Source organism: Ipomoea nil, unplaced genomic scaffold (genome assembly GCF_001879475.1).
Source record: "Ipomoea nil cultivar Tokyo-kokei standard unplaced genomic scaffold, Asagao_1.1 scaffold1361, whole genome shotgun sequence".
NCBI classification, from domain to species: Eukaryota; Viridiplantae; Streptophyta; class Magnoliopsida; order Solanales; family Convolvulaceae; genus Ipomoea; species Ipomoea nil.
In genome coordinates, this window is record NW_017617789.1 from 617,020 (window position 1) to 630,000 (window position 12,981).

At 34.6% G+C, this 12,981-nt stretch overlaps 2 protein-coding genes across 4 annotated transcripts; one reads left to right on the forward strand and one right to left on the reverse strand.

The window, feature by feature from the left end:
- The first annotated feature begins 330 nt into the window (after positions 1-330).
- On the forward strand, positions 331-1,188 carry LOC109185745 (PRA1 family protein D-like). The gene has a single exon (XM_019335699.1). The coding sequence runs from the start codon at positions 406-408 to the stop codon at positions 913-915; it is 510 nt and encodes a 169-aa protein (XP_019191244.1). The 5' UTR covers positions 331-405; the 3' UTR covers positions 916-1,188.
- Positions 1,189-3,936: 2,748 nt separating this feature from the next.
- LOC109185915 (magnesium transporter MRS2-I-like) lies at positions 3,937-9,307 on the reverse strand. Of its 3 annotated transcripts, none has more exons than XM_019335897.1 (11): positions 8,780-9,307; positions 8,581-8,615; positions 7,883-7,977; positions 7,634-7,755; positions 6,475-6,549; positions 5,495-5,716; positions 5,224-5,268; positions 4,613-4,657; positions 4,493-4,522; positions 4,277-4,396; positions 3,937-4,186 (listed from the first exon to the last, which is right to left on the reverse strand). In XM_019335897.1, the coding sequence occupies exons 1-11, from the start codon at positions 9,017-9,019 to the stop codon at positions 4,100-4,102; spliced, it is 1,116 nt and encodes a 371-aa protein (XP_019191442.1). In that variant the 5' UTR covers positions 9,020-9,307; the 3' UTR covers positions 3,937-4,099. The 3 variants fall into 3 exon arrangements, with proteins under 3 accessions (XP_019191442.1, XP_019191440.1, XP_019191441.1); XM_019335895.1 differs by having other exon boundaries at positions 7,883-8,033; positions 8,581-8,610; positions 8,780-9,306; XM_019335896.1 differs by lacking the exon at positions 8,581-8,615 and having other exon boundaries at positions 7,883-8,033; positions 8,780-9,306.
- Between the last annotated feature and the right edge of the window lie 3,674 nt (positions 9,308-12,981).

Consider the following 12,981-nt stretch of genomic DNA (forward strand, 5'->3'; position numbering starts at 1 on the left):
ATTCCATGTGATAGATTCAACTAAAAAGAATATTGATAAAAATCAAGTTTGTGTTCTTTAGATTCCCAAAAAAAAATACGCCAAATCTGTCTTTTAACTCTAATAAAAAAAAAGATCATAAATAGATAACTAGTATATGTTATTAATAACTAATTAACTTCAACTAAAAAATGATATTGAACAATCTTCACAAACAGTCAAATTTGAAACTTTATAATTATTATATGAATTGTTTGATTAATTTGGCTCATCTACTCAAATTTGAACTCGAAATTGTGAAAACGTTGGCAAGGCAGGCCATTGTATATTTGTATCCCCAGATGGTAAGTTGTTACTAAAAAATTGCATTTTTCATAAAAAAAGAAAAAAGAAAAAAACTCTAAACTCCAAATCGCACCACCAGAAATGTCTTCGTCTCCGGCACCGTCCATCCCCGCCGTCCCGCTTCGTCCGTGGCCGCAATTTGCGGACACCGCAGCCCTAAGCATCCCGATCTCCTTCTCCGACGCCACCTACCGGATCAACCAAAACCTCCGGTATTTCGTTGGGAATTACGCCGTTCTCTTCTTCCTCGTCCTCCTCCTCAGCCTCATCTCCCGGCCCCTCACTCTCATTCTCTTCCTCGTCATTTCCGCTTCCTGGATCTTCCTCTATCTCTCCCGATCCGAGGCGCTAGAGCTATTCGGCTTCGACATCGACGATCGGATTATTCTAGGGCTTCTCAGTTTGATCACTCTCATCGCCTTGTTCGTGGCCGGAGTGTGGAGTAACGTCTTCATCTCAGTGGCTATCGGAGTTGTTTTAGCTTGCCTTCACGCCGCCATGAGGGCACCTGAGGATCAGGAGGCTTCGCCTTACGAGAATTTGCTATCTGTCGTGGATAGTCCCACCAGAGGTGATTATGCTAGGGTTTGAACTCCATTGCTTCAAATTGACTTTAGGAAACGTGAATTGGACTTGGCCTCTGGATAGTCAAATTGACTAATTGGCAATTGGGATAGCTTTAGGCAGATTGTGATTGAAAGTTGGTAGCGTTTACATATCTCAACTGCAAATGGTTACAATCCAAACTTGAATGAATGAAATGAATGTGGGTTTTGTGTGGATGCTGAACTGATTGTTGAATCTGTAGTTTTTTGACATGTATTTGCAAAAAAATATCTTCAAAATGTTTGAGTTTTTGGTGCATTTTATGCTGTGTGTGACTGTCAGTCTCCACTTCTTACATTCATTCATCATCTATGTGCTATTGCTCTTATGGTCTGGGCTGCTTTCTTATTGTTTTCCCAGTAATATTTGAAGTGCTGAACATAAGATTTAAATGTGATATTTTGAATACGCCATATGAATTTCAGCTAGGGTTCTGATGAGCAGGCAGTTTTAAACATGGTTTGCCACATTTTTCACTGGTTCTAGTTTTTGAGCCTTGCATTACACTATGCTCCATATCTGACATTCTTGATTTTCCTTTTGTTCAGTTAAAATTTTGTCTTGTTTTAGTTAGAATTGTTAGCCTAGCTACTCTGTACTGTGATTTGGGTTCAAAGTGATCTAATCTAGTCAGCTTCAACCCAAATCACCAGAGTGATTGTTAGTAACTAGCCTTAATCAGTTTTTATCACTTGAAATGGAGTTGGACTTGAAAAGAATAAACCTGTGTTCTTTCTTGGAAACTCGAGTCCAAATATATATACACCATAGTTGTTGTCGATGACTATCTGGATCTTGGCTTCTAAGCGCGTAGATGACTTGGGAAGTTGAGCTGTGCATAAGCTGGCATGTATGTGGTAGGCCAATATTATTCTGAGCATTTTCTGCTTCTCCTTTTATGTTCTGAGCATTTTCGAGCTTGAAAAAAACATGGCAGCTCGAGCTCCATTGGTAACACTAGATATTAGGGAACACTAGTCAAGGAGTTTTTGCAAGTTGTAGTATTTGTAGTATTAGATATTGTATGTGTTTGCTGTTTCTACATTGGACATTGGTAAGTGGTAACTATCTCATTTGTACATGTAACACATATGTAACATGAAGGGGGTGTTTGGTAAATAACTGTTAGCTAATAACTGTTTGCTGATTGAGTTAATGGGTTTGACTAGTTCATAACATTAGTTGATTATAGAGAAGTGTTTGGTAAATTAGTTGTTAGCTAATAGTTTTACATGCAAAATGACTTTCTCAAAAAGCTGAACGAAAAATTGCTTTGAGCAGCTTTTTGAATTTTAGCATTTTGGAGCAATAACGATGTTACAAAAAGCTAATTAGTCAAACACTCAGTCAAACAGTTAATAAGCTAATTATGTTTCCAAACCCTTCGTCCTGCTTCCGTCGTCGGCCTTGGCATTAGCCCAATGAGCTCTATTTTTATAGTGAACCCATAGAGCTTAGCATAGTCTATTTGTGTTAGCTATAAATAAATAAAGACCTCGAGTGCCTCGCGGGGTCCTGTACCCACGTCTCAAAATTTCCTTGCCTTTGCTACATGAAATAGATTTCTATCTGAGGTTATGTTCTTTTTTGCTCTTTTTCGGACTTCTTCTCATTCTTCTTTGGCACCTACAACAGAGATCGGAGGTATTTGGCCACCAAAGGGGATTGCGGTTTTAGACCCTGGGAGATCCCCAGGCAGTAATTTTTTTACCCAGAATTATAGTTGTGCTCTTTGAACGTGTTTCATTTTGCTTGGATGATTCTCGTATCTCAACCAATTTTCATTTGTAAAATTGTACCGAGGGCAGGGCATATGAAACTGAACCATATAAACATGATATGATTTAATTGCACAGTGAGTTCTGAAATCATTCACATGCATATGTGAGACTCCGACACAATTCTCTTCCGGGCAATACATATCACAAGTTTGAGGGGATGGGGCAAAAGAGAAACAGATCATGAGTTTAAATTCCATAGTTTATAAGTCATCTGATGGACAATTTTATAGTTCTTGTAAGTGCACGAATCAAATGTAATTTAGTATGCAAAGGAGGATCGAACTCACAAAGAATTGATACAACGAAAATGAATTTATAAAACAATCCATAAAATAAACCAAAGTACTCAAAGATTAAGATCAACTCCAACAAAATAGAATTAAATCAAAACTAAAAAGAAAGCTAAGCAAAAGAATTACTAGTAATCAACATAGCAACTTATCAATCAAAATAGAAAAGTTCAAGAACATTAATCAATAACCATTACCTGATTAGTATTATATTTTTCAATATAATTATTACAACATTTCTATCATAACTCTACACGTCTCATAGATAAAGATTTGTGAGACAATCTCTTAAGACTCGCTAATAATAATAATAATAATAATAATAATAATAATAATAATAATAGTAATAATAATAATAATAATAATAATAATAATAATAATAATAATAATAATAATAATAATAATAATAATAATAAAAGTTTATTCTTAAATAATTTGACAAAACTAATAAAAGTAGATACGTAATTAATTAAATATTGCCTACTAATTATAAAAAGTTATATAAATTAACAATAAATATTATACTCATCAAAATTCCCCAAACATATTACTTGCTTGTCCTCAAGTAATCACTTTATATGGAGAGTATCAACTTGAACTTTACTTGAGTAGCCTTTCAAACTTTTTGCCTCATCAACACAAAATTAGTATCAACTAAAAAAATGTATAACTTGACTAGAAATTTTATTTATAACAATAACATATTATTCACAAAGCAATTAAAACACATGTCCTAGTATCCTTTATGTGAGCTATGAAAAAAAAAATTGATAAAATCATTATGAAATTTCAGAACATACAACCTAAGCCATGTTTGAAAACAAACCATCATAATGCAAGTACAAGCACGAAAAAGACAAAGACCAAAGGCATTTATTAAAAATAAAATTCATAAATTTGTCTCTTATTATTTTTTATGGTGACAGTATGTAGGCTAGACAACATGGCATTATCTAAATTAATAACAATAAATATCATACTCATCATCATCCAAAACTTATGTATACAGTATAAACTCTGTAAGAATAATGTTGTGTATAAGAAATGTATTTTACAATTGTGTTCCTACCCAAGTAGGGTATACTACTAGTCTAAGATTTATGATCCAACAAGCCCTTTGTGGCGAGCATAAGATATAATGAGTATGAAAAGTACTGAACAAAAGATCCCAGTAACAATTACCACCTGTCACCATTACATCCACTCAGTAATCAAAACCAAAACCAAAACCAAAACACAAGATATAACAAGGCATATTGAAGAAAGAAAGCTTACCCATTTAAACATGTATCCATGATTGTCATTCCAAGAATACGGAATGTTCATCCCAAAGATTCCAGCCACCAAAGAATAGATGGACATAACAACAGTTCCCGAACTAAGAAATAGCTCTAGCTGCACCCACATATCATGGAACAACTCGTCATGAGTTCCACACACGCCATTCATATTCTTTATCAAAACATAAAAGAGATCAGTTTCGATGAATACCTGAATGAGCTGATTTCGATGATTGTCAAGCTGTCAAAAAAAAAAAAAAAAAAAAAGGCACAGTTAACTTATAGATCAGTTTGTAATTGCCTCTGAACATAGTTTTTGTAGTGTAAGTACCTGAATATTAATGTAATCTTCTGTATTATCAATATATTCACGCAGCTGCAAAATAAAAAGGCACACCAAAAATGTATCTTGTTGAGATGCTGCCTCAAGTTTTAATCTTTGCAAAAGTATGTCAAAACAAACTAAAGGTCATAAAAGCCAAACAATTTGTTCACAGCAAACTATCTACATTGACAACTATTACATTCTCAGTTTAGTAATCCCCCGACATAAGGGGGATAGTATGGAAAAAAAAATGGATTTAAGTTGATTTAAATAGAAGGGATAACAGTATCACCTGATATAAGCAAGATAATATGGAAAAATTAGATTTCGGTTTATCTAAATATAAAAGGGAGAACCATTCAACCACATAAAGAGAAAGAAGATACTTTTGAAAATCCGCATAAGGAAATGACCTTGCATATTCAGTGCAGATGGGTCCCATACATTTAGTATGTGCTGAATTATACATTGTACAGAAATTAATCTAATAAAAGGTAAGATGTATGCATCCTTGATAACTCTGAATGGACATATAGTTAATCAAATATATATTTTGCCCAGTATCATATATGGACAAGAAACAGAAAAAAGTAAAACAAAAATCAATTTTCACTTACTGTGTTCAGTTTATTTAACGTGCCATCGATTTGCATGAAGTAAGCCTGCAATAGAGTTAATTAACTTTTCAGTAGAGAAATACCACAGTTTTTTTTTTTTTTTTTGGAGAAAGGAAAGGAAAGGATATGTATGTGCGTCTATTTTTCATAAATACAAAAAATTGTACATAACTAAGATATTGGGATTTACATTCAAGAACAAATTGAAACTATTGAAACATTTAGAACAAAATGAAACCTAACTTAAACATTTAGAAATTAGAATCCTTACCTCTAGTAACATCTCAAGGTCTTCAACATCATTCTCATCCCCTCGGACAGTTGCTACACTTGCCCTACTCGCTCTAGATATCTTTGAGCCAATTGTAGGTGAAGCGAGAAACCAACTGGCTGATGCACTTGCAGGTGAAGATGCGCCAGCTAATTTTCTAGACAAATAAAGGTCAGCCATATCATCATCATCATCCAAGAGTTGTTCAAGTTCATCCCTCACCTACAATCAAGCAGAGAACAAAACTAGTAGTGATGAATGAGGTCTCCTGTAAGCCATCAAAAAACTTAAAAAAGCATTTGGGTCCTTCAATTATTGGTTACTAGTCAATTTAGTGCCTCACTATCACACAAACACAAATATCATTCCTAATTATTCCACGTCATTGCCAAATTGATCACTCAGTTGTCACCATATTGGTCTCTCACTAGGATTTCATGTTCGTGCCGAGGGACCAATTTTGCAATGATTTGAAACAAGGGATGATTCGCATGATAGCATGGGAACGAAGTGACAAAAAATGTTTTTTTTCCAAATTAAAGAAAGAAAAAAGATTAAACCAAAATAATGATTTTTTAAACTATATAAGTTCAATTAAAGCAATCTAAGTATTACTTACTCTCTTAGCAAAGTCAAGACTGAGACACCTAGAAACTAATAAATACGGTTCTCTCTTCCATGAACAAAAAGTCTTTTGCAGCAAGGCAAATCGGTTTTAGCTTGAAAACCATTGCTGAAGAAGGATAACTAGAATACTAAGATTACCTAAGCACACTTACATGCACATTTGGAAGAAAGTGGGATATCACATTTTATTTATTGGCCATGTAACCCATGTTTAAAACCATTCCATTATGCAGATACAAGAATCAGGGATACAATTATCTATAAAGATCTCTTTTTCAGAATCATAAATATGTAGCTGATTTTAAAATCCTACACATTTGTTTTCATTCGATATCCAATTGTTATGGAATTACCTTTTGCACACGACCAGTCAACCTTGTCATTTGACTCTTTAGCTTCCGAACTCGGTCCAAATTTTTGCTGCTAATCTGCAAGAGTTACAACATTGTGAACAATAATACTTGTGAAAAACAAAACCAAAAAGAAAAAAGGATGAGTGGTTGCAAATACTGTTTGCCACGTGAACTAAAAAGGTGCTGCTACATAATAAACTTAAAGGGTTGGATAAAGAATTTATACACAAGATGTGACTAAGAAACTTATAAAAATATGATCCAGTATGTTAATGAAAGTCTAGTGGCCAATAATAAACCCCAAAGCTTGATGACTAACTCCTCTAACCACCCATATGGGTCACATAGCCCATTCTTCCTATCAGCACCAAGATTAGAGGATTGTGCAAAGAGAGAAAACCATTAAAAAAAAAAATTAAAAAGTTCTAAAAAGTAGAAAACATGACAAATTGACAACCAAATAGAGCTTGTATCATACACTGTAAAGAACAGAATAAAAGTAAATACGAAGAGGGTTAGATCTTCGAATGATGGGGTGTTTCCCAGATACAGAAAATTCTTCAAGATATTCATCAAAACCAAAAGTAATGAATCTACATAGACAGCATAGGTGTCCAAAAAATACAAGCAAAATTAATTCTATTCACTCACAAATTCTAATAAGACTTCAAATTAGGGAACACTTCTAGTACCTACAGTTGCAATGTGCATTTGGTATACTGTAAACTCTGGCTCACAGAATCACACGGCTATGTGAATCTTAATGAACATTATTCTCAATTACAATGAATATTTACTTCAAGGGAAATGAACATTCCAAGACAAACATTCATTGTATTTGTAATGAACATTTATCACACTAATGCTTAACATTTGCTTTGGGCTCACCATGCTCTGTAAGCCAGGGCTCACAATATATTTTGCATCTACTATGATGCTAAAACAAAGGAAGCTGTTGCAGAAAACACATATTTAAGTTTTAAAAGAAAGAAGAAAAAGAAAACAGAGTAAAAAACGATGCTGTTAAACTAAAGCCATTCAACTCTTGGTTAAAAGCAGACACGACAATATACACACAAGTCATGCGCATGTCAAGAGAGAGCACAACAGTCATTTGTTCAATAATCATACTAAAGAAAACATTAATATTAATGTGCACCTTGGAGGTAAGCATATCCAGTGCTGGGTAAACATCAGTCTCCAAATCTATTGTCCGTGCAGCAAGGAAACTGCAGATGGCTTCCAAAGCAATCTCCAAGGCCCTGAACTCAAATGGAGATTCTGCATAACATCAAGCAGAAATACAATTAAACATTACGTGAAAATCCATAATTAAAGTTATTAAAGTTGAACAACTCATCATTTTATCAGATAAAATAGTCAAAAATGACAAGGGTGCAAGGGATACCATCTTCTTCAGCTGTTTCAACATCTTGCTGAGCACCGGAATCTTTGCCTTCCCCTTGATCTTCATGATTTGCATTTACTGGCTTCAGTCGTCTCCTGAGTTCCTCAACAACAGGAGTAACATTTTCATCAAATGGATCTCGTAGAAGTACCTGTCCAGCCCAATAAAGAAGTAACCTACTATTGGCATATACTTTTTATTCATAAGTTTCAATGAGGCAGGCTTCACTTTGACATAAATTTAAAACAGTGAACATAAAACGTATGAGGGCAACCGCAGCCAAGTTGGTCAGACTATTGACTTGGTATAATACAAGTTCAACTCCGTGCAGGAGTGGCCTATTGGCCTTCTTGGTTTGAGTCGGTCACCTATGGGCAAGCTAAGTTGGTTTACCTCCTTTGCCGGCTAGGATCACAAGGCAAGGCAGGGTAGGGTTTAGTGGCTGTGTGTCTCCCTAGCCATCCAAAATAAAGAATAAAACTAAACAAATGGAAGATCAGATCAAAGGGTCATAAAGTTTATGGATTTCAGTCTGGGTGGGTTATAATGAAGCCCCACTCTTTGCAATCCCAACTAAAATTGCTCTATAGTCATTACTAACAAGCATAAATCTTACAATAACAATATACCATGTAAAAACCTCACAGGGCTGCAAAGTGGGTAAAAGATTTCTTTTATATATATAAAAGGAATAATACCTCTTCGGATGTAATAATAGCCTTGATATGCTGCCCTTACCAAAAAAAAAATAAAAAATTTACATATCAGTAACCTAAATAGTAATAGTAATACTACTAAAAATCATCCAATTTAGCTACAATTACTGAATTTCAAACATTGAAATGTGCCCTAAATTCAAAATTCCACATTCCCAGTAAAAGAATAAAAGAAAGAGACCTCTAAATTGAGAACGATGGCGCGTTCACGGCCGAGTATAGTGGAGGGGTAGGAGAGAAGGGGATCAAGAATGCGGAGATCACGAGCGTGAATTTGCACGCGGTGCATAATAGCATACTTGTCGACATCAAGAACAATCTCCTGACCCGAAGCGTCCATGAGCAGCCAGCTCCGCGACCCGGCGCCTTTCTTCTTGGGATCCGCCGGCACCAAGTACCCGCCCTCTCGTCCCAGCATCATCACTAACCATCCCAGAGAAAACAGAGCCTCCTCAATCCAATTCAATCCAACTCTACTTTATTATACGATGATGATTATCCCTACCCTATACCCTACCCTAGGCGTGATGTATGTGCAGTTGGTGAGAGATACAAAGAAACCCTAACGGACGGAGAGAAAAGGGATCACATGGCGATGCATAATCAAATAGAAACATATAATTGTATGTATAGACGGGAGAGCAGGTGGAGCTTTCTGTACTTTAGCATCCACGCCTCACACTTCCCCCTTTCTCAATATGTATTCTAATTCTTTTCTGCTACTTAGCTGCATTTACCCAAACTACCGCCGGCATCTTCTTTTTTTTTTTTTTTTTTTGAAATAAAGTTCAAATTGGCAACTAAATGTAACCTGAAAATACAATTAAATCATTGAACGAAAAAGAAAATGCAATTAGACCGTTGTTGGTAACATACTATTCGATGAAATTGCATACATTTAGAGTGTTCAGTGATCTAATTACACATTTTTAAAGTGTTCAGTGACCTAATTGCACTCTTTTTTTGTTCAATAGCCTAATTACATTTTCAAGTTAAGTTCAAGGTCCAATGTGTTCCTTTTTTTTTCCTATTCACAATTTATCAAAAAAAACAAAAAACCAATTTAACTCTTTACTCTTATTTAAATAGTTATTAGCCGATTGGATTAGTGAATTTGATTAATATTAGTTGATTGTAAAAAAAATGTTAGATAAATTAATTGTTAGTTGATAGCGAATTACATATAAAATAATTTTATCAAAATATTAATTGAAAAATTTATTCTGAGCACCTTTTTGAAATTTTGGGTCTATGGACTTTTTTAAAGTTAAAGTTATATATGGTAGATGTGAAATGTGTTTTTATTATTATTATTAATGATACTTCAAAATAATTTATTTGATAATTCTATTTTTTTTAAACTAACTTACGTGCTAGCTTAACAACTCCCATAAAATAAGTTAGGATTAGAAAAAGTGACGCGCGCTTGTTGTCTAACTAAATTTTTAGCTTAAATTAACTCGCCTAATTGCAAAATAGTATATTAGTAACTAACCGACCCCACCCAAGTTGACGGATCTATTATCAGAGATTAATTAATGGAATTAGGCTAAATTATTATGGACTAGAATTTTATATATATCAAGGTTGAAAAAATCGCTACGCGCCTGGGGACCTCCTAAGGCGCCTAGAGCGATTAATCGACGCCTAGAGCGCCTAGGCGGGCGCCTAAGTGGCCGACCGCTTAGCGCCTAGGCCCGATTTTTGCAACATTGATATATATATATATATAGAGGTCATATGGGATGGTTTACGTGCGAAACTTCTCCCAAGTAAAAAAATGGAGTGAGATCTAAGCTATTGATATAATCTAGATCAACGGTTGAAACTGAAGGAAAATATTTTTTTAAAAAACGTCCTTGCTAGCAACATAGATGCAAATGATCAAGTGTCTCGAATTGACGCACCTTAAACTTCGAACTTATGCACCTTAAATTTTAAACATACGCACCTTAAGCTATAAACTTACGCGCATCTTAATTAGTTATAAACTTAAGCACCTTAAGCTTTAAACTTAGGAACCTAAAGCTATAAACTTACAAACCTTAAGCTTCAAACTTATGCACTTAAGCTGAAAAATAATGCACCTTAAGCTTTAAACATGCGCATCTTCAGAGTTAAACTGATGCACCTTAAACTAGAAAGAGACGCACTTTAAACTTTAAACATATGCATCTTAAGCTATAAACTTACGCACCTTAAACTTTAAACTTAGACACCTAGCGCTATAAACTTACATACCTTAAGCTATAAACTTACGCACCTTAAGCTTTGAAGTTACGCGCCTTAAGCTTTAAACTTACGCACCTTAAGCTTTAAACTTACGCACCTTAAACTATGACCTTACGCAAAATGACTATATGCCATTGCGTTATTTTTAATTGTTCTTCATTCTAAGTTGTTGATTTTGAAGGCTGTGATAATGCACACATTTCACCTGGGAGAACCTTCACACCTAATCCCTTGTCTATATAGGGTCAAGTTCCTGTGCGATTAGTGCTTCCCGTGCGGTCACTCACCATTAGGTACGCATAAATGTACCACAAAGTGTTCAGATATGCATCATTAGATGTGGTGCATTTTTTGGTGTGTAGTGTGTTTTGTGGTGCATTGATGCATTTTATTGTGTTGCATTTATGCATTATTTTATTGATGGTGAACCCACACCGGCCGCATTTGAACAAGTATGTGTGTCGCGCGCACACTTGAAGACACAAATAAATGTGCACTTGAAGACACAAATAAAGATGTGCAATCAAATGAATTTATGGTACCAAAAAGAGAAGTTATTTAACTTAAGTGTTATTGAAGCAATTACCCTTACAGTTCGTTTGTAAATCTCACAAATTTCATTAGAAATTTAGTTATACGTTTCTGAAAAGAATGCAAACGATATAACAAATACTGACCCATAATTGTGCACTTGAAGGCACAAAAATGTGCATTTGAAGGCTAAAGTTTTGCACTAGAAGGCAAAAAAGATATGCAATCGATGCAATTTATGGTACCAATTAAAAATGAAAGTTATTGAACTTAAGTGTTATTGAAGTAATTAATATTACAAATCGTTTGTAGATCTCACAAATTTCATTAGAAATTTACTTATACGTTATTGAAAAGAAGGCAAAACATATAATAAACATTGACACATAAATATGAACTTGAACACAGAGAAATGTGCACTTGAAGGCTAAAATGGTGCACTTAAATGCAGTAATTAAGATGTGCACTCCAAAGGAGAAACTATGCACCGAGACAAAACATATGTACTCGAAGAAGGGGAAATATGCACTCGAAGAAGAAAAATGTGCACTTGAAGAAAGAAAAATGTGCACTCATAGACAAAGAACATCTGAACTAACTTACACAAATTTACCATATAACGCGCCGCCACGTTTTCTTTTAATTGTCTCCGGCCATATTGAACCATTGATCTGGACTGGATTAATGGATAATATTAAACCCTATTTTTTTATCAAAAAAAAAATTTCGCATATGATATGTAATATATATATATATATATATATATATATATATATATATATATATATAGAGAGAGAGAGAGAGAGAGAGAGAGAGTATAATTTAATGGTAAATTATATTTCTTTTTAAATAAAAAGATCTAAATTTCTAATCATTGTCAAAAAGCTTGATCATCATTAATTTCTTGATAGCAACTTTGAATTAATTTTAAGTATATATATCTAATTGATTGATCGTTGGGAGGAATTGAATAAAGTAATCGTGCAATTATATTAATTGCTCAAGATATTACAAAGGATGTTATGAGAAGACAAAGTGTATCCTAAATGAGGACAAATGACTTGCTTTTATACTTGACTTCCTCTGGTAACTATTCTATGCGAATCGGGCGCCACTCGCTCAGCGCGGACAGTTACGACCCCTCTTGACCACATTTGTAATTGCCTTGGTCGTGCCCATGAAGGGCGGCCCACCCAACCCGACCCCTTGAGCTCAGATCGACTTGTCTGTGGGCGGCCTAGTCTGAGTTGGGTTCGACTTAGCACTTTCTCTCGAGTTAGTTCGTTCTGAACTTGCCTCTAATATATTCATCAAGATGTTCTATTTCAATGAAAAGTTGTTTATATAAATAATTGGACGGTATATTTATATTTTATATATTAAATTAGAATTCCACATTATGAATATGTAGTGGGGTCCGGGAGAGCTGAGTAGCTTAGGGCGGTGGCATTTAATGTGCTGTTTGGTACTTCAATGGCATTGAGGAATATGAAAATTTATCAGAGCACCACTAGTCCATATTCATCCACCAGAACATATTCTTCTACTTTATCCATTGTTTTAATATATCTAATCAATAAATTATTCCTTCCCTTATATGATTACACATAAATAACATTA